The sequence below is a fragment of the Mesoplodon mirus genome (assembly GCF_964341445.2).
Source record: "Mesoplodon mirus genome assembly, chromosome: 2".
NCBI classification, from domain to species: domain Eukaryota; kingdom Metazoa; phylum Chordata; class Mammalia; order Artiodactyla; family Ziphiidae; genus Mesoplodon; species Mesoplodon mirus.
The window spans coordinates 12,984,785-13,004,890 of NC_138977.1; the positions used below are offsets into that span (position 1 = coordinate 12,984,785).

General features: G+C 40.9%; 1 protein-coding gene across 1 annotated transcript in view; it reads left to right on the forward strand.

The window, feature by feature from the left end:
• Nucleotides 1–3,206: 3,206 nt before the first annotated feature.
• Nucleotides 3,207–20,106, forward strand: part of TBC1D9 (TBC1 domain family member 9) — a 101,153-nt gene continuing 84,253 nt past the window's right edge. The window contains exon 1 of the mRNA XM_082644927.1: nucleotides 3,207–3,363. Within this exon, the coding sequence (XP_082501053.1) occupies nucleotides 3,234–3,363 (130 nt within the window). The 5' untranslated portion in view covers nucleotides 3,207–3,233. The remainder of the gene's footprint in view (nucleotides 3,364–20,106) is intronic.

A 20,106-nucleotide genomic window follows, 5' to 3' on the forward strand; every position in this document is an offset into this window, starting at 1 on the left:
TGGCCTGACCACTCCTGATGCTGCTGGGCAATGGAAGGGTTAGTAGGACTAGTGTGCTGCAGCCTTCATGCTCTTACTTCTGGGAGAACTGGGCCATGAAGCTGTGGGCACTGCAGTTGGGAGGTGAGTGCGGGCAGAAATAAAATCCCTAAGACTCCATGGTATTTCCAAGGGTAGGCAAGTCCCTAGAAGACAAAGTAGAGGACTTACTGGGAAAGGGGTGAGGATACGGAGGAACATACACCACTGTGAAGGTGATAGAGCAGGAAAGATGGAAACATGTAGGAATGGGAATGAGAGTTGCCAAAGACAAATTTACTACCCTCGCAATTTTGCTTCAATCAGATCTGCCCACTAAGTAGTAAACCCACTGATTGCTCCAAAGTGGCCCATCAGAACCCTATTGGAGTAGAATTTTTCCATGGGGGTGGGGGGCAGTAGGAGATCTCAGCTGACATAAAGACTGTGAAGTCACTTACTGCTATCTTATCGAGGCATCTGTCGAATGCCTCTTTAAGTGGTTTGAGACAATCCTTGGGCTTAAAACTAATGAGAATGAATTGAAAGCTAAAAACACTCACCTATTTTACTGAGGAACTGGTTGGATTAATTAGGTTCTTTATCTGTTATTTCTAGTTTGGGCATATTTGATTGTCTTTTTTTTTTTTTTAAACAAAGCTGCATTTTAATAAGTGAGCTGTTAACAGTATGGGACCAGCAAACTGCCATAAACTGCTTGTAATCTTTGGTTCTTTGCAGTGTTCTTTTACCATAGGTTATCACAATTCATTATCATAATGGAAGTCCTGATTTCCTGGACAGAATGTGCTCTAAATCATCCCCAAAACCCCCCAAAACCGCCCCCAGAAAATAGCTAAGGACTTAAATTTTTTTCTTCTTTCCTCTTGGTGTCCAATCTTGTTCTCAAAGCAAATTTTTGTAAGTTTTTTTTATTATTAATTTTATATTTTAATCTTCATGAAGGCAGAGATTTTGGTATGTTATGTTCACTTGTTATCCTCAGGGCCTAGAGTTGAGTAGACATTCAGTAATTACACTTTGAATGAATGAGTGAATGAACGCATGAATTATATAAGTAAGTACCATTTTAGCACCAACAAATAAAAAGTGCTAAGTTAAGATCACACTTTAGGGCTAAGGTAGAGATGTCTAGCCACAGCTTTGAGCAGTATGATAAGGACACTCCAAAAGACAGTATGAAGGCACTTAGTGGAGTTTTTAAAAATGCTAATCATATAAAATAAAAGGATGTCTATGGAAGCACTTCAAAATATTAATATTATATAAATGTAAAATTAATAATTTTACATATGTATGATTTGCAATCTTATTGTTTATTTTTTTTAATTTGCAATAGATTTTCATGACTGAAGGCACGGTACCTTGACCAGAGGTGCCAAATGATATTTTTGAGTCTGTGTTAAAAATATGACATTTCCACAAATGCCTAGAGATGTAAAATGTTTCCTAAAGAGGCAGAAGATCAGTCAGTGTAATAATGTGAAGGGAGACTTCCATTTCTCCAGAGTCCACCCTGTAGGACACCAACAGGTTCAGAGGCAGCCTCATTAAAATGGCTGGGATGGGCTCCCTCGGCCATTTGAAGGAATTCAGCAATCCAAGTGCGAGCTACATAAGTAAAAAATTTGAAGTCCCCACAAGAAAGTCTCATTTGAATGCTTTGCTCCCTGGGAAAGGGAGAAGTCCCTAGGATTGTACAGCTTCCGCAACAAAGCAGAGCTTAGTAAGTTCCCATCATCTGGGAAGAGGACACTCTTTTTGCTCAGCTATCTGAAGATCTCCTGGGTGTAAAAAAGAAGTGAGGAAAAGGTCATCAGATACCTAGGTGGATGGGCTGTGATCACCACAAAGAGACTCGAAATACCGGGGGAAAGCAAAACTGTCTAGAGATAAGGATGGCCTGGGTTGTGTGTCTCTCATTTCAATCATTCTTTTAAAAAATTTTAAATCCATCTATTAAGTGTGGATAAATCCTTGAATTCTGCCATGTCCTGTCCTCGAAGAGCCAAACGCCTCATATAGGGACAGCTGTGGTATGAATTAGTTGCTCTAAGCTTTTGGGCTGCTTCCAACTTCGCTATTGCTCATGCCCTACAGGTCAAGGAAAGAAGTGATGTAATGCACTTAGCTGGGCCATTTTAATTACCATGGAATGCAGAGGGGGCGGGGTTACAGGCGGTGACACGTTTGGCGCATGACTTGCCCCAGGGATGCAGGAAACAAAAACATCGATAACCATTGGCTGCGTCCACTTCCGACCCGGGTCTCTAGCTCCAAGTCTGGAACCTTGAAACACATTTCTTGGGAAGAGGGGTGGCGCTAGCCTACCGAGCGTCAACCATAAACACACACAGAGCGCGCGCGCGCGCGCACACACACACTCACACCCACCCACCGAGGTCCTCCCTGCTGGGATGGGCGTGGGGCCGAGTGCTCGCCACCCGGTCCCCAGTAGGTTCCCCCAAAGCCAGCCGCTGCGGCCCGGCTCGGCGCGCAGGGCCCGGGGAGGACTCGCGTCCGTGGAAGTTGGTGTCACTCGGGCTCGCTCCTAGTGAGCCGCGCTGTCGTCATTCATTCGCAGTGTCCGGATCGTCCTTCCAGCTGGGAGCTGGGCTTCGCCGAGGGTGCGAGCGGCCCCGACGCGAAGTGTTAACGCGCGGTGACCTCGAGGGCTCTGAGCTGCTAGAGACGGAGGCGGCTCGGACCCTGGGTGGGCACTGTGGGAGCAGCCGCGTCCCAGCCCAGCTCTGCCCGACCCGCGGGGCCGAATCAGCTGGCGGCGCCCGCAGCCCGGCCGGGCGCCGAGCCGGATCCCGGGACTGAGCCACACCACTTCCTCCTTCTCCCGCTCCCCTTCCTTCTCCTCCTCCCGCCGCCGTGGGCCCCGGCCGGGCTGCGGAGCGAAGAGCCTGGGCGTCTGCGGCCGCGGGCTCGCGGAAGGCGGCGGCGCCAGGGAGAGGATGCTGCTCGCGGTGCCCGCGTCCTCGCCATCCTCCCCGGCCGCCCGCGGGGGCTTTGTTGTGACCCGGGCGCCGCGGGCCGCCCCCTGGTGAAGTCGCTCTCCGCCGCCGCACCTAGCTGGCGGGCTGGCGAGCGGACGGGTGGGCGCGCGTGTGCCCGGGAGTGCGCGCCGGTGCGCGCGGGACCCGACCTGCCGCCCCATTGTGCGTGCGCCCGCGGCGCCCGGGAACATGTGGGTGAACCCCGAAGAGGTGCTGCTGGCCAACGCGCTGTGGATCACGGAGAGGGCCAACCCCTACTTCATCCTGCAGCGGAGGAAGGGGCATGCGGGCGATGGAGGCGGCGGCGGCGGACTGGCGGGTAAGGATCCGCGGCGGGTCCCTGCGGGAGGGGGGCCGGGAGCTGCGGCGCCGCCCGCCGCCCTGGGCTGCGGGCACCCGAGAGACGCCGCCCTGTCCCTTGGGGCTGGGCGACCCGCCCCGCTTTGCTGCGTGGAAAGCATCAGGAGTCGTAATTTTCAGACTGAAAGAGATGCTTCTTTTCTCACCCTGTCAGGCGATGGGGCCCTTCGTGTACCGGGCGCCCCATAAGTGGGTGATGTTTATGATAATGGAGATGAGGGAGTCTGGGGAGGGGGGGAGCATCAGTCCTTAGGAATTGAATGCGGTACTTCCCCTCTCCCCCTTTTAAAAAATATTGCTTTCTATATGGACAAGAGAGGGGAAGGGCGGTTAATTTTTACTTGATTCTCTTTTGGTAATGGCAGGATCAGGTAGAAAATGCTCTTTTGTTTCCAGGGAAGCAATCAGTAAGGAGCTGGTGTGGTCATTTCCTATGTTAGTTACGCCTGAAGAGAAAAGGAAAAAGGAAGGAAAAGGAATTTTGTTGTATCTAATTAGGCATAACAAAGCAAGTTGTCTGGTTATAAAAAGAATCAGAAGTATAACTGCATTTTAATCATTTTAACTCAGTCTCTTCCCCAAACCCCCTCACAAGGTATTGTTAATATTGTAACTATTACTAAAACCATGCCGTATCATTCCACATGATAAAATCAGATGCCTGTCCCAAGTAGTGCCATATTAGAAAGGTCTTCTTTTATTAAGTAACTAGTTTGCATGGTGGGAGATGACAGATAATCTTGAACTCATACCATACTAGAGAAATTGGACCTTCCCCTCTCCCTCTTGGTTAGAATGAACAGAACTAGGATGCTTTTTAGAACGAAAAAGTTAGCAGAAGAAACAGGAGAGGTTTAACCAGGAAAGATATTGTAGAAAAGAGATGAACCTTGACCTCTGCAGAGTTCAGAATATATCCCTCACCAGGAGCTTGCATGCTAGGTAAATTGTTGCTTTCAAAATGCCCTGCTATGAACTCAAACTTCTTGATATAGTGTGTATTTAGTTGTGATTCTAATTTATGAACTAGTTTTCTCAAGAGTGAAATTCAAGTGTCACACTGTAGAGCACCTACTAGTTTGCTTGCACATCAGGTCGCCTCTAGATAATCTGATTTTTCTGCACTTTTTCTACCATAAAAGAAGGGAATCTGCAGAGCTCCAGATTGTGTTCCAGAAATTCTGATTAGTGGCCTAGAACCAGTATTTTCCAGTTCATTTTGTAGAAGTTGTCTAACTATGTACATTAATATGAAACTTGCATATCTAATATTGGTATAAGGCCCAGATTGTCCTTTAAGTCTAAAGCAACAATGTAGAGTAGATACTTTATTGTATTAACAAGAACATTTCCTGCCTGGAGATAACCCTTCCCACACCGTCAACTATTAAGTATTTGTTTTCTAGAGTCATTTGCAATAGGTTTTAAAAAATAAGATATGCAGAGCCTTCTTTTTCTAGTTAACTTTTTTATTGCATTCCTACTGACTCTTAGAGCTGTAATTAACTGCAGTCCACTTGGAATCTCATCATCGATGACTCATTTCAGATAAACTTAGCTTCTTAATTGAGAAATCATAGCTACTGCACTTATCGCTAGAATAATTGAAATCATTGAAATGAGTAAAAATATTCCTGCCAACAAAGGCTATTTTCAACCAACATAGGAAAAATGTTTGCTCAGATTGGTTGGTGCCACATCAAATGTATGAGGGGCATTTTAGAAATCCTTGTACAATGTACAGTATACTCTAATTCTAATGTGGGCTTATTCATGCATTCATTAACTCACTATATCATTTAAAATATTGGTTGGTAACTTCTAAAGTGCCAGTGTCATGAAGCTCACAGCCTAGCAGGAGAAGACAGATGCTGATAAAATTATCCTATAAATTAATATAAAATCTCCATTCCGCAGGGTCCCGGCAGAAAACAGAATCCAACCTAGTTCAAGTGAAGAGAATTTAGTGAAAAGACAACTTAGATGAAGGCAGGTTTCCCAGGACCAGTGAAAGGCACAGCAGTGGAGAGCTGTTCTAGGTGGCAGGAATGATGCTGCTGCAAGAGTTTGGGCCTCCAGAGAAGCGGCCACCCCTAGGAACACAGACCACAGCAAAAGAGGGTGGGGAGGACATGTCCGACTTCTCTTTTCTCCTCACCTCCCAGCTACTGCCGTTGCCTCTCCTCTGTGGAACCCAGTAGAAGCTGGCTGGATGGACTGTCCTGGTGATCTAGTGCCTAGGGATCAGCCTCCCAGGGGTGGATCTGGGAGGTGGGGACAAACTGAGAATGACCAGCACTAACGTCAAAAGGAGACGTTACCCCATTCCGGGTAGGGGTAGGTTCAAGGAAGGATTCCCTGTAGAAGTGACCCTGGAGCTGAGAACTGAAGAAAGAAAAAGATTGGCCTGTGAGGAGAGGAGGGAAGAGCAAGTGTTGGGTATCTGTTATTGGAGATCTTCTGGAAGATCTCAGGACTTTATATAATGTGCATTATCTGGACCAGTGCACCATCGTCCACTCATCGAATGGATTACGGATGAGTGGGAAACCCACTCATTGTGAACTGGTCAGGAGTGCTCAGTGGTTCACAGTGCTTGGTAAGATGTTAGCACAAAAGCTGTAAAAAATAATGGGCCACAATGAGGATACTTGCCCCCCTGCTGCTTTTCAAGCTATTCTCTTTTTGATTCCAGGCAATATACATGGGTATTGACACAGTGAAGTTTTCTTTTAATTGTAGATGCATTTGATTTATTTATTAACCCCCTTTAACTGAGATTTCATACACATCCGAAAAAGTGCACATAATAGAGATGCAGAGTGCAGTGACTTATCACAGGTAACACCTTGTAACCAACACCTTGTAACCAACACAAGGATAAAAATTGGAACACCGCCAGTGCCCTAGAATCCCCTCTTGTGACCCTCTCCCAATCACTACTCACCCTCGCCCAAAGGTAAAAAACAGAAAACCTGTCCTGATGTTTTTTGGTAAACATTTCCTCACTTTTCTTTACAGTTTTTCCGACAAAGCGCCTATCTCTAAACACAATATTTTGGTTTCACCTGTCTTGTTGAGCAAGGAATGAATGGAATAATGGAGTATGTATTCACATGTGTCTGGATTCTTTGCTTTGTGATATTTATGAATGTTGTTGCTTGTGGCTGTAGTTTTTTCATTTCCCTATGCTGTGCGGAAAACTATTATATGAGTATAGCACAATCATTTATCCGCATTTATCCACCGTTGGAGGACCTTGGATGGTCCATTTGGGGTCCATGGATAAGGTGGCCGTCATCATTCTTGTTTGTGTGTCTTGATGCCTGTGGGCAGGCATTTCTGTTTGGTCTGTACCCAGGAGAGGAATTGCTAGCTCATAGGTTATGTGTATCATCAACTGTAGTAGATAATACCAAACTGGTTTCCAAAGTAGTTGTACCAACATACTCCCACCCACAGCATATGGGAATTTCCCTTGCTCCTTATCCTTGCCAACATTGTCAGTCTTTGTAATTTTAGCGTTTCTGGTGGTTTTGCAGCAATATCACGTTGTGAAGTTAATTTGCTTTTTCCTTACTGATGAGGTTGAGCACTTTTTCATGTTTATTGGCTGTTTGCAATATTTTGTGACATGGTTGTTCAAGTGTCCTGTCCCCTTTGTCATTGGGTTGTGTGTCTTTTTCTTACTGATTTGTAGGTATTTTAAAATATATTCTGGATATGAGCTCACTGTTGGTCGTACGTGTGGCACAATCTTCATTCTGTTGCTTACCTATTCACTCTCTTAAGGATGAAAAGAGGTTCTTAATTTTAATAACCAAGTCCTTTACAGATTCTGTTTTCCTTTATAGTTAGTGTTTCATTGTGTTCTGTTCAATAAGTCTTTTCCTACTCTGAGGTTATAAACATAGTCTTCTATATTTTTTTCTAGGAACTTCTCAGTTTTAACCCCCAAATTTATATTTACAATTCACTGGGAATTAATTTTTGCATATTGTGTGAGATGGGGTTAAAGTTTTAAATTAAAATAATTTATGGACATCCAGTTATCCCAGTGTAATTTACTGGTAAGTCCGTTCTGTTCCCACTGCCCTCTGGGGCTACCTTGTTCATAATTCAAGTGTCCCAATATGTGTTTGGGCTCTCTAGTCTATTCCTTTCGTCTATGAGAATATTTTTGCACCAATACCACACTGTAGTTTTATAATAGGAGTTTATATTCATTAGATCAAGTCCTCTTATTTTGTTCTTTAAGAGTTTCTTATCATTTATGCAACATTTTAGAATCAGCTTATTAAGTTCCACCAAAACAAAACAACAGCAACAACAAAGACTTAAACTGTTGGGATTTTGATTGAGATCACATTGCGTTTATTAATAAATTTGGGAAAAATTAATATCTTTATAATATTGAATCTTCTGGTCCATGAACATGGTATATGCCTCTATTTATTTAGAGCTTTCAAAATTTCTTTCAATGATGTTTCATAGTTTTGTCTGTAAACGTCTTTCACATCTTGTATTAGATTTATTCCTAGGTATTTTTTTTACTCTGCTGTGTATTGTTTCCTTTTTAAAATTTTATTTTCTAATTCTTTTTTTGCTAACCGATAGAAATATAATTGTTTAAAAATTGACTTTGTATCCAGAGCCTAGCTAACTTATGAAATGAATTCTAGTAATTTATCTGTAGATTCTTATGTATTTTTTACATACACAATCATATCATCTGAAAAATTTGTTTTTTTCTAATCTTTATGCTTAAAAATTTTTTTTCTTTGTCATTTTGCACAGGCAGATTGTACAGTGTTGAATAGAAGTGCTGATTGTACGTATCCTTTTCCCTTTTGAGGTCTCGAAAGACTTTCAACATTTATCATTTGTTCATCAACTATGGTGATTTTTGTAGATTTTTTTTTAATTGAAGTATAGTTGGTTTACAATGTTGTGTTAGTTTCAGGTGTACAGCAAAGTAATTCAGTTATATATATATATATATTCTTTTCCCTTATAGATTATTACAGGATATTGAGTATAGTTCCCTGTACTATACAGTAGGTCCTTGTTAGTTATCTATTTTATATTTAGTAGTGTTTATATGTTAACTCCAAACTCCTAAGTTATCCCTGCCCTCCTTTCCCCTTTGGTAGCCATAAGTTTGTTTCCTATTGTGAGTCTATTTCTGTGAGTCTATTTCAGTTTTGTAAATAAGTTCATTTGTGTCACTTTTTTGGATTCCACATGTAAGTGATATCATATGATATTTGTCTTTCTCTGTCTGACTTATTTAACTTGGTATGATAATCTCTAGGTCCATCCATGTTGCTGTGAATGGTATTATTTCATTCTTTTTGTAGCGGAGTAATACTCCATTGTATATATGTACCACATCTTCTTCATTCATTCATCTGTTGATGGACATTTAGGTTGCTCCCATGTCTTGGCTATTGTAAATAGTGCTGCAATGAACATTGAGGTGCATGTATCTTTTCAAATTATAGTTTTCTCCAGATATATGCCCAGGAGTGGACCATATGGTAACTCTATTTTTAGTTTTTTAAGGAATCTCCATACTGTTCTCCACAATGGCTGCACCATGTAGATAATTTTTTTTTCATTTAAAGGGAATTCTTATCCCTAGTTTGATAAAAGTTTTTAATTATATATGGCTCCTGAATTTTTTCAAATGCTTTTCTATATCTATTAAAGTAATCATATGATTTTTTCTCTTTTATTCTGTTAGTGTGGTGACATATCAACTGATTTTCAGGTGTTAAATCAAACTTGTGTATATAAAATAATCCAACTTGGCTGTGACATGTTATTGGGTTTTTTTATGTGTTTATTTAATATCACTTGCTAATCTTTTATTTAGGATTTTTGCACCCTGATAAATTAGAAGAATTTTCCTATAATTTTTGTTTTTCACAATACCCTTGTCAAATTTTGGTATCAAGATTATACTGGCCTTAAAAATAAGTTGTGGAGTGCTCACTCTTTGTTCTGTTTTCTGGAAGACTTCATGTGATAACAGTATTGTTTCACCTTGACACATTGGCAAAACTCACAGGTGAAGTTATCTGGCCTTCAACTGTTCTTTGTGGGTTTGTTGAATGGTATGACAGCTATTCAAATGTTTAAAATTTTTCTTTTACTGTCAGTTTTATAAGTTGTTTATTTCTAGGATTTATCTTTTTCATCCTAGATCTTCAAATATATTGGCATAAATTGGTTAATGATATTCTTATATTTTTAATGTCTGTAGGATGTACAGTGATAGCCCCCTTTTTTATTCCTGACATTGGTTATTTGTGCCTTCTCTTTCTTAATCGGTCTTTCTAGGAATTTATCAGTTTTGTAAAGAATCAGCTTCTAGACCTGTTGACCTTTTCTGTTTACATTTATTTTCTACTTCATTAATATCTACCATTTATTATTTCCTTCTTTCTGTTTTCTTTGAGTATACATTGGTATTTTTCTAGCTTTTGAAAATGATATTAGTTTGTTGATATTCACCCTTATTTTCTAGTATATTTATTCTAGATAATTTTTCCCTCTAAGCATGGCTTAACCTGCACTTCACAGCTAAGTTTTGATATATAGTGTTTTGGTGGTTATTTCACTCAAAATAGTTTTTTTTCCATTCTGATCTTTTTTTTCATGTTATCTTGAGTTATTTAGATATATAGTTCTTAATTTTCAAAAATTTTGGTATTTATTTTACTGCAGTTAGAAACCATAACCATACTTATATGATTTCAGTGCTTTGAAATTTAGTAAGATTTGTTTTATTCCCTGTTGATGGCCAATTTTTGTAAATGTTACATGTTGTGCTTGAGAAGAATAATGTGCCTTGCAGTTGCTGGATAAATGCTTTATTTATGTTCAGTGGTTAACTTTGCTGCTTGTGTTCAATTCTTCCACCATAATTGTGATTTTGACTATTTGTCCTTGTAATACTTCCAATTTTTGTTTTATATGTTTTAAGGCTGTATCATTAGGAATATATATAGGAATATATACATTTATCATTGTAATATATTTCTGGTGAATTGAACATTTTATCATGAAATGTTTGTATCTCCAGAACTGCTCTTTGCTTCATCATTATAGTTGTGGCAGATTTATTTGGCTAATGTTTGTATGGTTATCTTTTTCATACTTTTACTCTCAACCTTTCTGTATCCATCTATCTATCTGTCTATCTATATATGTGTGTGTGTGTGTGTGTGTGTGTATATATATATATATTTTAATTCATTTTTGGCTGTGCTGCAGGGCATGTGGGATCTTAGTTCCCCAACCAGGGATTGAACCCAGGCCCCCTGCGTTGGAAGCACGGAGTATTAACCACTGGACCACCAGGGAAGTCCCTGTATCCTTATATTAGATGTCTTTTATAAGTAGTAGATGGTTGATTTTTTTTCTTAATCCAGTCTGAAAATCTTCACCTTCTAATTGGATTATTTAGTCAATGTACATGTGACTTGTGTTTAAATTTACTATCTTATTAAGTGCTTTCTATTTTTTTCTATTGGCTCTATGTTCTTTTTATTTGCCTTCCTTCCTTGCCTTTTGGTAGCATATGGGTTTTGGGATTTTGTTTTTGGTTTTATTTTAATGCTTACATTTTTAAGCCTCCATTAGCTAGAAGTTTTTTGTTACTTAATTAATTTATTTTTGGCTGCGTTGGGTCTTTGTTGCTGAGCACGAGCTTTGTCTGGTTGTGGCGAGCGTGGGCTACTGTTTGTTGCGGTGCACGGGCTTCTCATTGCGGTGGCTTCTCTTATTGCAGAGCATGGGCTCTAGGCGCGCAGGCTTCAGTAGTTGTGGCACACGGGCTCAGTAGTTGTGGCACACGGGCTTAGTTGCTCCACGGCATGTGGGATCTTCCCGGACCAGGGCTCGAACCCGTGTTCCCTGCATTGGCAGGCGGATTATTAACCACTGTGCCACCAGGGAAGTCCCTAATTTCCAAGTATTAATGAAGTTGCTCTTAGTTGCACTTAGCAGTTAGCATTTTTCTTTGTAGATTAATTATGTATAAAAGCCAGTACAATGTGTGTTAGTTCCTAGTGGAACCTTATGTTATAACTGTGTGTTGTCATGAGCAGTGATCTATAGTTCTGTATGGGGTTGGCTCACATACTTACTTAATAAGCAAGTGCTGCTAGCGAGAAGCATGGTTAGACAAAAGCAGATGTTGCTTGCTTGTTCCATGAATTCCTCCCCCTCTGCTTGTTATTATCACCCTCAAGAGGATTTTGTCCACAGAATGATTTAGTCACCCATTCCAATTTGTCTTGAGACTTTACATTATTCTACAAAAAAAGCTGTAAGAATGAATACGTGTAATTTGTGTAGGATTTGAGATGGCTCTTGACATCTTCCGGGTGTTTGTAAACTGATCTCCAAATGTAGGGAAGAGAAAATTTACTCTAAGCCTCCTTTTCAGAAAGTTGAGGAGTTGAGGCTGACTTCCTGTTCTAGGGACATGGCGTATGTTTTCTGCTTTACCATCATCACACGCAGAGGGGACACACTTTATTTTTTATTTATTTTTTATTGGAGTATAGTTGATTTACAATGTTGTATTACTTTCTGCTATACAGCACAGTGAATCAGTTATACGTATACATATTTCCACTCTTTTTTAGATTATTTTCCCATATAGGCCATTACAGAATATTGAGGTAGAGTCCCCTGTGGTATACAGTAGGTCCTTATTAGTTATGTATTTTATATATAGTGGTGTGTATATGTCAATCCCAATCTCCCAATTTATTCCTCCCTCCCTTTCTCCTCTGGTAACCCATAAGATTGTTTTCTACATCTGTAAGTCTATTTCTGTTTTGTAAATAAGTTCATTTGTAACATTTTTTTAAGATTCCACAGGTAAGTGATATCATATCCTGTCTGACTTGCTTCACTCAGTATGACAATCTCTAGGTGAGGGGAACCACTTTATGAAGAGATCGGGTTTTAAATTGTGGGATGGTTCCCAGGCCTGCACACAAAAACCTGTTTTGTAGTTGTGTCCAAATCAGGAGTTTGTCACTTGGAACTGCGCAGATTGTAATGCTGACGGCTGTGGTGGGTACCACCTCCGGTCTGGGTCTGGGTCTCAGGCTAAGCCCAGGCATGCTTCCTGGCGCCCCGAGTGCACCAAATGCCACAGGCAAATTGGGAAGCCTCCAAGGTTGCTCTTCTCACTACTTCTTTTGTGTTCTCTACCCGCCACAGGGCTCTAGTCTTTTTCAGCCCTTCCCTTAGCAAACATACAACCGGAGTCAGAACCTGATTCAAATCCCAGCCCCATCTGTTACCAAGAGATGTGATTTAGGAAGTGTCTCTTCCTTTCTGAGCTTGATTTCCTTATATAATATGGTTTAATCATGTTTCAGCACCAGGAGTGAGGATTTTGTGAGATAAGTTATGTAAAATACACGAAACACAAGGAGCCCTTCATAGATGATGGCCCATCATTGTTCTCCGATGGCTGATGATCTCTATTAGGTGTTAGGAGGCCATTGGCTCTGAGTAATAAACACAGTGTATGAGCAACTCAAGTCTTACAGTTTACAGAGACATTGCATTTTTAAAAGGTGCTGATATAGCAAATGGTTATCTGTCTGAGGTTTAGGTGGCTTAAAAAAATTTAACTGAATAGTCAGGCTTTTTGGTGAAGGGAATTTTTGATCAGCAACTTTATTATTTATTTATTTATTTTTAAACATCTTTATTGGAGTATAATTGCTTTACAATGGTGTGTTAGTTCCTGCATTATAAGAAAGTGAATCAGGGGCCTCCCTGGTGGCGCAGTGGTTGAGAGTCCGCCTGCCGATGCAGGGGATACGGGTTCGTGCCCCGGTCTGGGAGGATCCCATATGCCGCGGAGCGGCTGGGCCCGTGAGCCATGGCCGCTGAGCCTGTGCGTCCGGAGCCTGTGCTCCGCAACGGGAGAGGCCACAACAGTGAGAGGCCCGCGTACAGCAAAAAAAAAAAAAAAAAAAGAAAGTGAATCAGCTCTATGCATACATATATCCCCATAACCCCTCCCTCTTGTGTCTCCCTCCCACCCTCCCTATCCCACCCCTCTAAGTGGTCACAAAGTGCCCAGCTGATCTCCCTGTGCTATGTGGCTGCTTCCCACGAGCTAACTATTTTACATTTGGTAGTGTATATATATCCATGCCACTCTCTCATTTCGTCCCAGCTTCCCCTTCCCCCTCCTGTGTCCTCAAGTTCATTCTCTGGTAGGTCTGTGTCTTTATTCCTGTCCTGCCCCTAGGTTCTTCAGAACCTTTTTTTTTTTTTTTTTTTAGATTCCATATATATGTGTTAGCGTACGGTATTTGTTTTTCTCTTTCTGACTTACTTCACTCTGTATGACAGAATCTAGGTCCATCCACCTCACTACAAGTCACTCAATTACGTTTTTTTATGGCTGAGTAATATTCCATTATATATATGTACCACATCTTCTTTGCTTCCATGTCCTGGCTATTGTAAATAGTGCTGCAATGAACATTGGGGTTCATGTGTCTTTTTGAATTATGGTTTTCTCAGGGTATATGCCCAGTAGTGGGATTGCTGGGTCATATGGTAGTTCTATTTTTAGTTTTTTAAGGAACCTCCATACGGTTCTCCATAGTGGCTGTATTAATTTACATTCCTACCAACAGTGCCAGAGGGTTCCCTTTTCTCCACACCCTCTCCAGCATTTATTGTTTGTAGATTTTTTGATGATGACCTTTCTGATGGGTGTGAGGTGATACCTCATTGTGGTTTTTTTTTTCTTCTTTCTTTTTTTGCCGGTACGCGGGCCTCTCACTGTTGTGGCCTCTCCCGTTGCGGAGCACAGGCTCCGGACGCGCAGGCTCAGCGGCCATGGCTCACCGGCCCAGCCGCTCCGCGGCATGTGGGATCTTCCCAGACCGGGGCACGAACCCGTGTGCCCTGCATTCGCAGGCGGACTCTCAACCACTGCGCCACCAGGGAAGCCCCTCATTGTGGTTTTGATTTGCATTTCTCTAATGATTAGTAATGTTGAATATCCTTTCATGTGTTTGTTGGCAATCTGTATATCTTCTTTGGAGAAATGTCTGTTTAGATCCTCTGTCTACTTCTGGATTGGGTTGTTTGTTTTTTTTGATATTGAGCTGCGTAAACTGCTTGTATATTTTGGATTGATCAGCAACTTTAAATCATTCTACCTGCATACCCTCCTCCCTCCTTCCCTTCCTTCCTGGGGATGCACATTTTGAAAGCTCTGCCAGGAAACACAGACCTCTCTCTCCTGCTCTCCGGTCCTCCCTTCCTCTCTCCTGGCGTCAGTGACTCTGTGGCAAACTGGGGCCACCAGGGAGAGGATGGGGGGGGGGAGGAAGGGGAGGGGCCACCTTTTCCTTATATTTCTATATATTTTTGTATGTAAAGATGCCTGGTTAGTCATTCAGGAATTTGTAATTTAGAAATGTCGTCACTTAGTAGTTAGGTAAACCAGAGAACTTATAAAGAAATCATTGACCCACTTTCCCCTTCGCTTTGTTTCCCTTTCCTGTCAGGGGATGTGTTCAGAGGACAGCCAATCATTTTTCAAGTCATTCTGCAATTGCCTCTGGCTTCTGGTTTGCTCCAGATGGCGTTTCACAGGGTGCTGTTTGTTATTTACACTTGCTTTCAGGGAACCAGGGTTCCTTGGCTGTGGGATCCAATCAAGAGATCCATTAAGGTCCTCCTAACTCTCCAGGGGAGATTTGGATTGGAAACTTTCATTGGGGTGAATCAAGTCTTCTACCTTCTGTTTGAGCCCAAGGAGCACAAAGTGAGGTGAATAACTATCCAGCCCCTGAGGTGAGGTCTGTGAAATGCATGCCCACCTCCAGCTCCATTGTTCTAGGCTTGCTGGGCAAGTATTTGCTAGAGGGAAGGTCAAGTAGAACATGAAGGATTGGATCAGTTTTACCCTCTAAACAGAAAAGGTGAACTCTTGTTTTTCTCATTTCATTTTTTCTAGATTCCTTGCCTTTAATATTTCTTAGTAAGGAAACTCTTTACATTTCAGTAGTACACATGAATTTTTTAAATCTTTGTGTTAACCTAGGAACCAAAGCAATCTCTAATAAAAGTAAGCAGGCCTTAACAGATTTACATTTGGACTCTTTAATTAAAGCTTTTAAAGAAGAGAAGTCATTAATCTTTTGTTTACTCCATTGGCATTTTATAATATTTGCATATCTATTACTATAATGAATAATGTAAAGTACATTATTTCTAAAAGCATCTTTGTAATAATTTTCAAATCTACGTGGTCTAAAGGCTAATTTTCAAAGTCGTTGTTGTGGTCATATTATTAATGCTTGATTGTATATATTTTCTATTATTTTTACAATTAACATAGAGTATAAAGGCAGAGGAGCTGACATTTGCTGAAATTCTTCTGTGGTTCAGGCATTCTGCGGAGAACTTTTCACACATCACTAATCTGATTTTCATAACAACCCTGTAAGTTAGTTATTCTTTCCTCTGTTATAGATGAGGAAACTGCCTGCTGGAAAAGTTTAGTTTCTTACTTGAGGAGACCCTGCTAGTAACAGACAGAGCTTGGATTTATACTTAGGTTTGCCTGCGTTTGGAAAGAAAAAAGGATAAAAAGGGAGACAAAGAAAAAGGAGAGGGCTTCCCTCGTGGCGCAGTGGTTGAGTCTGCCTGCCAACGAAGGGGACAGGGGTTCGTGCCCTGGTCCAGGAAGATCCCACATGCCGCAGAGCGGCTGGGCCCGTGAGCCATGGCCGCTGAGCCTGCGCATCCGGAGCCTGTGCTCCGCAACGGGAGAGGCCACAACAGTGAGAGGCCCGTGTACTGCAAAAAAAAAAAAAAAGAAAGAAAGAAAGAAAAAAAAAGCAAAAGGAGAGAGGAAGATGAAATTGGAATGCACCCTTTGGAAAGCCAAAGGAAACCGAGGCAAAGTCAGTCCCAGTCTTAGAAATGCAACCTTGAGCGTGGAAGTGAAGGTAAGAGGCAGAGGCAGGTGTGGTGTCACTGGCTGGTGGCTGTCGTGGTTACAGCTCGCTGACTGTATGCCAGGGAGGAAGCCTGAAAACTCTCTCTGGATTTTCCTTAAAAAGGTCTTCAAACTTTCCCCATATCCATCCTTCTAGTTAAGCTGTCTTTGGGACCATGATATAGAGCCATTCCCAGTTATACAACTGAGAGAACATTGAACCTTTGGATGGAGGACCAGGGAAGGAAAAGGCCTGTTTGTGTGGCTATTGCACAAAGAAAATCAATATCCATGTTTACTGTGTGGGAGGTCAATCTCAAAAAGATTACGGCTACCAAAGGAGGAAAAATGTATATTTGACATACACTATTGATTTTTATTAATGTAATCTGTGTCAAATGTCATAAAGATTTTTTTGAATTAATCTGCTTCTTTTTTCTTTGTGGATATAAAAATATTGAGGTTTTTTTATAGGATTGTTGTAATAGTTTGGCTCCCCAAACTATTTTTTTTCTTTTAAAGATACGGTAGAAGAAAGGGGATTTCAGGTCTTTGAATGACCTGAAATTATATACAGGATTTATGGGAATTCATTAGGAAGGTGTATTTTTCTGGAGCTGAGGCTCCACCACTTTCATTGGCTCCTTAAAGTGGATTATGAATAAAAAAAATGAAGAGCCAATACTCTAAAGTCTTACCTTTCTCAACTCTGAATTTTCTACCAAAGTGATTTTTCAGGAATCCATTGCTATTGCTTGCAGCAGGATTATTATAACTTGTAAAAGTCAGGTAATTTTGTTAGCCTTCTGACCAGTTAAAGATGTTCAGTTTGCTATATAGTGTTTAAGCAATAGAAATGTATCACTGCCTGAATACAACGATGAAAATGTTAGTGCTTCTTTCTTTCTTTTTTTAAATTTTTATTTGAGTATAGTTGATTTACAATGTTGTGTTACTGGTTCTTTCTTACTCTTGTCCTGATACCCATATACGTGGCCCTTCAACTATAGTTTCTCATTGTGGGGAAGACCCTGGAAGTGTGTGTGTGTGTGTGTGTGTGTGTGTGTGTGTGTGTGTTTAGAGGGGGGAAGAAGAGAAGGAGCAGGGTCTAGATAAGCCAGGGGAGGGTCTTGCCTTAGTGTAAGGACTGATGTTGCCCAAGCTCCTCCCTTCCTTGCAAATGATTCCATCAGGGAGCCCTCCCTGGGATGCTCTGTAATGTAGAGCATACAACTCTGACAGCTAAATCCCCTGGTTCTCCCTTGTTAATTCTCCTTCCCTACAGGTGAATGGAGAGAATAATTGGGTCCAAATACAGAACAGTGAGTAGGCATTTCCCCTTTGCGCTATAAAATTCAGCTATCATATAATTTATAAGATGTGGACACAACCTAAGTGTTTGCAAACTGATGAATGTATAAAGAAGATGGGATTTATATATACAATGGAATACTACTCAGCCATAAAAAACAATGAAATTTTGCCACTTGTAACAACATGGATAGATTTGGAAGGTATTATGCTAAGTGAAATAAGTCAGACAGAGAAAGACAAACACTGTATGATATCACTTAAATGTAGAATCTAAAAAATAAAACAAACTAGTGAATATAACAAAAAAGAAACTTACAGATAAAGAGAACAACCTAGAGGTTAGCAGTGGGGAGAGGGAAGGACGAGATAGGGGTAGGGAATTAAGAGGTACAAACGACTATGTATAAAGCAAATAAGATACAAGGATATATTGTACAACACAGAGAACATAGCCAATATTTTATAATAACTGTAAATGAAATATAACCCTTAAAATTCATGAATCATTATGTTGTACACCTAAAACATATAATACTGTACATCACCTACACCTCAATAAAAATCAATCAATCAAATCAAATCCATTTCAGCAGTTCTGATAGGATGCTATGGCTAATCATTACAGATCGTGCACTCCACTCCACTTCTTAAACGATCGTCAGGATATTGACCCTCAGGCTAGGAACTGCAAACTCCTCTTCCTTCCTATTCCCTATTTTGCAAAAGAACCATCTCTGGTCTCTCAAATAGGGCCCTGCTTGGGTGTAACCTATGAGCTTTAGGAAGAGGGTGCCATATGCCTTCTGACTTTCACCCATTTATCTGCTCTCACCTGTTTATGTGCCCACTGTCCCCTCCCCCCTCATTGTTTCCTTGATAAAAGTTAGTGTTCCTCTCTTCTAACAACTCCCATCCTCATGGCAAATTCCATGGAGTCGTCATAAAAGCACCACGTGGTTTTGCTTTTGAAAAGATTCATACATTTATGGGCTGTTCTTTTCAGAGCCCTGCTGTTCTTGTCCATATGATTCCAATTTCGGGGAGTACCCCATGACTTTTTCATAACTTCAATAGCTTGTGTTGTACCCTTGATAGAAATATCTGTGATGAATTAGGATCTGTCTCTCCTTTCTTAGTGCCAATAAAAACTTTGGCTAGCAGAGGGCACCTCTTTCTTTGATATTTTTTGTGGGCATTTCAGTTTGTCACAGGGACTGAATGCAATTGGATGTTACAGCTGTACTAAACTTTAGCATGTGTGCTTTTAACAGCCACTTGCAGATTTCTATTTCTGTGTGCTTGTAACCCATGTTTTTTAAAGTTTAGATGAACACAGGGATTTTATCAAATCCTTAGATGAATCCATTTTTTCCTTGCTCTTACTCACCAACTAGATCTTTGTCTTACAGGATCCATAATTCCTACACAGAATGGGAGAGAGTATTTTCAAAAAGCTTTGTAAATGGGGACAATCATCTGTGAAAGGGCCTTGGAAGTGTCCTTCAAATAGAACGTAAATGTCAAAGAGGGTATCTATTCCTTTTGAAGATCATGTATGGCAGATAGAGTTGGATAAAAAGAAATTCTATATTTTATTATAAATTATATTTTGGGTGAAGGAGTTTAAACATTTCTGGTGGTTGTTATCTTAAAGGACTTTCTGGAATGGAAGGAGACCCAGCAATGCCATGGTTTTTAACTTCTTTGAGACTGGTTTTCAACTGAAAATGGACATGGTTCTCCCTACCCACCTCACACATTTAACATAAGGGCCAGATGAGTTGCTGAAAGTCCTTTGAAAGCCAGAAGTGTCAGGTTTAAGTGTCAGTATTAGGATTCCGTGTTTCCACATGAAGTCCTCTCTTGTCAGAATATCATCCGTCTACCCAGCAAAACCGGGAACAACCCAATGACAGTATCAAAAGTCTACTGGGCAGCTATCGGCTTAGTGGTAGCATGTACCAAGTAAAACTGGTGTGTAAATAAAACGACATCGCCCACAAGGAGCAGATGTTCACTCAAAGAAGGAAAGAAAGAATGAGAAGAAGAAAGGAGAGAGGGAGGGAAGGAGGGATGGAGGAAGAAAGAGAAAAGGAAAAAAAGAGAAGAGAAAGGAAAAGAAAAATGTTTTGTTACAATAACTGTCTGGGATGGTAAATTGTCAGGTCCTTAGTTTTTTAAATCTAGGTGAAACCGACTATTTCTTATTTCTTTGGAAGTAGTTTAATACCTTATTTTATATCAATCACAGGGTTAAAAATAAGCGTAGGTAGTTCCAAGTACTTTGAGATTTCACGTACCTTTGGATTCCATGTACCTTGTTACGATTTCATTACAGGATAGTCCAAGTAGGAAACAGAGAAAGCCTGCCTAACTGTT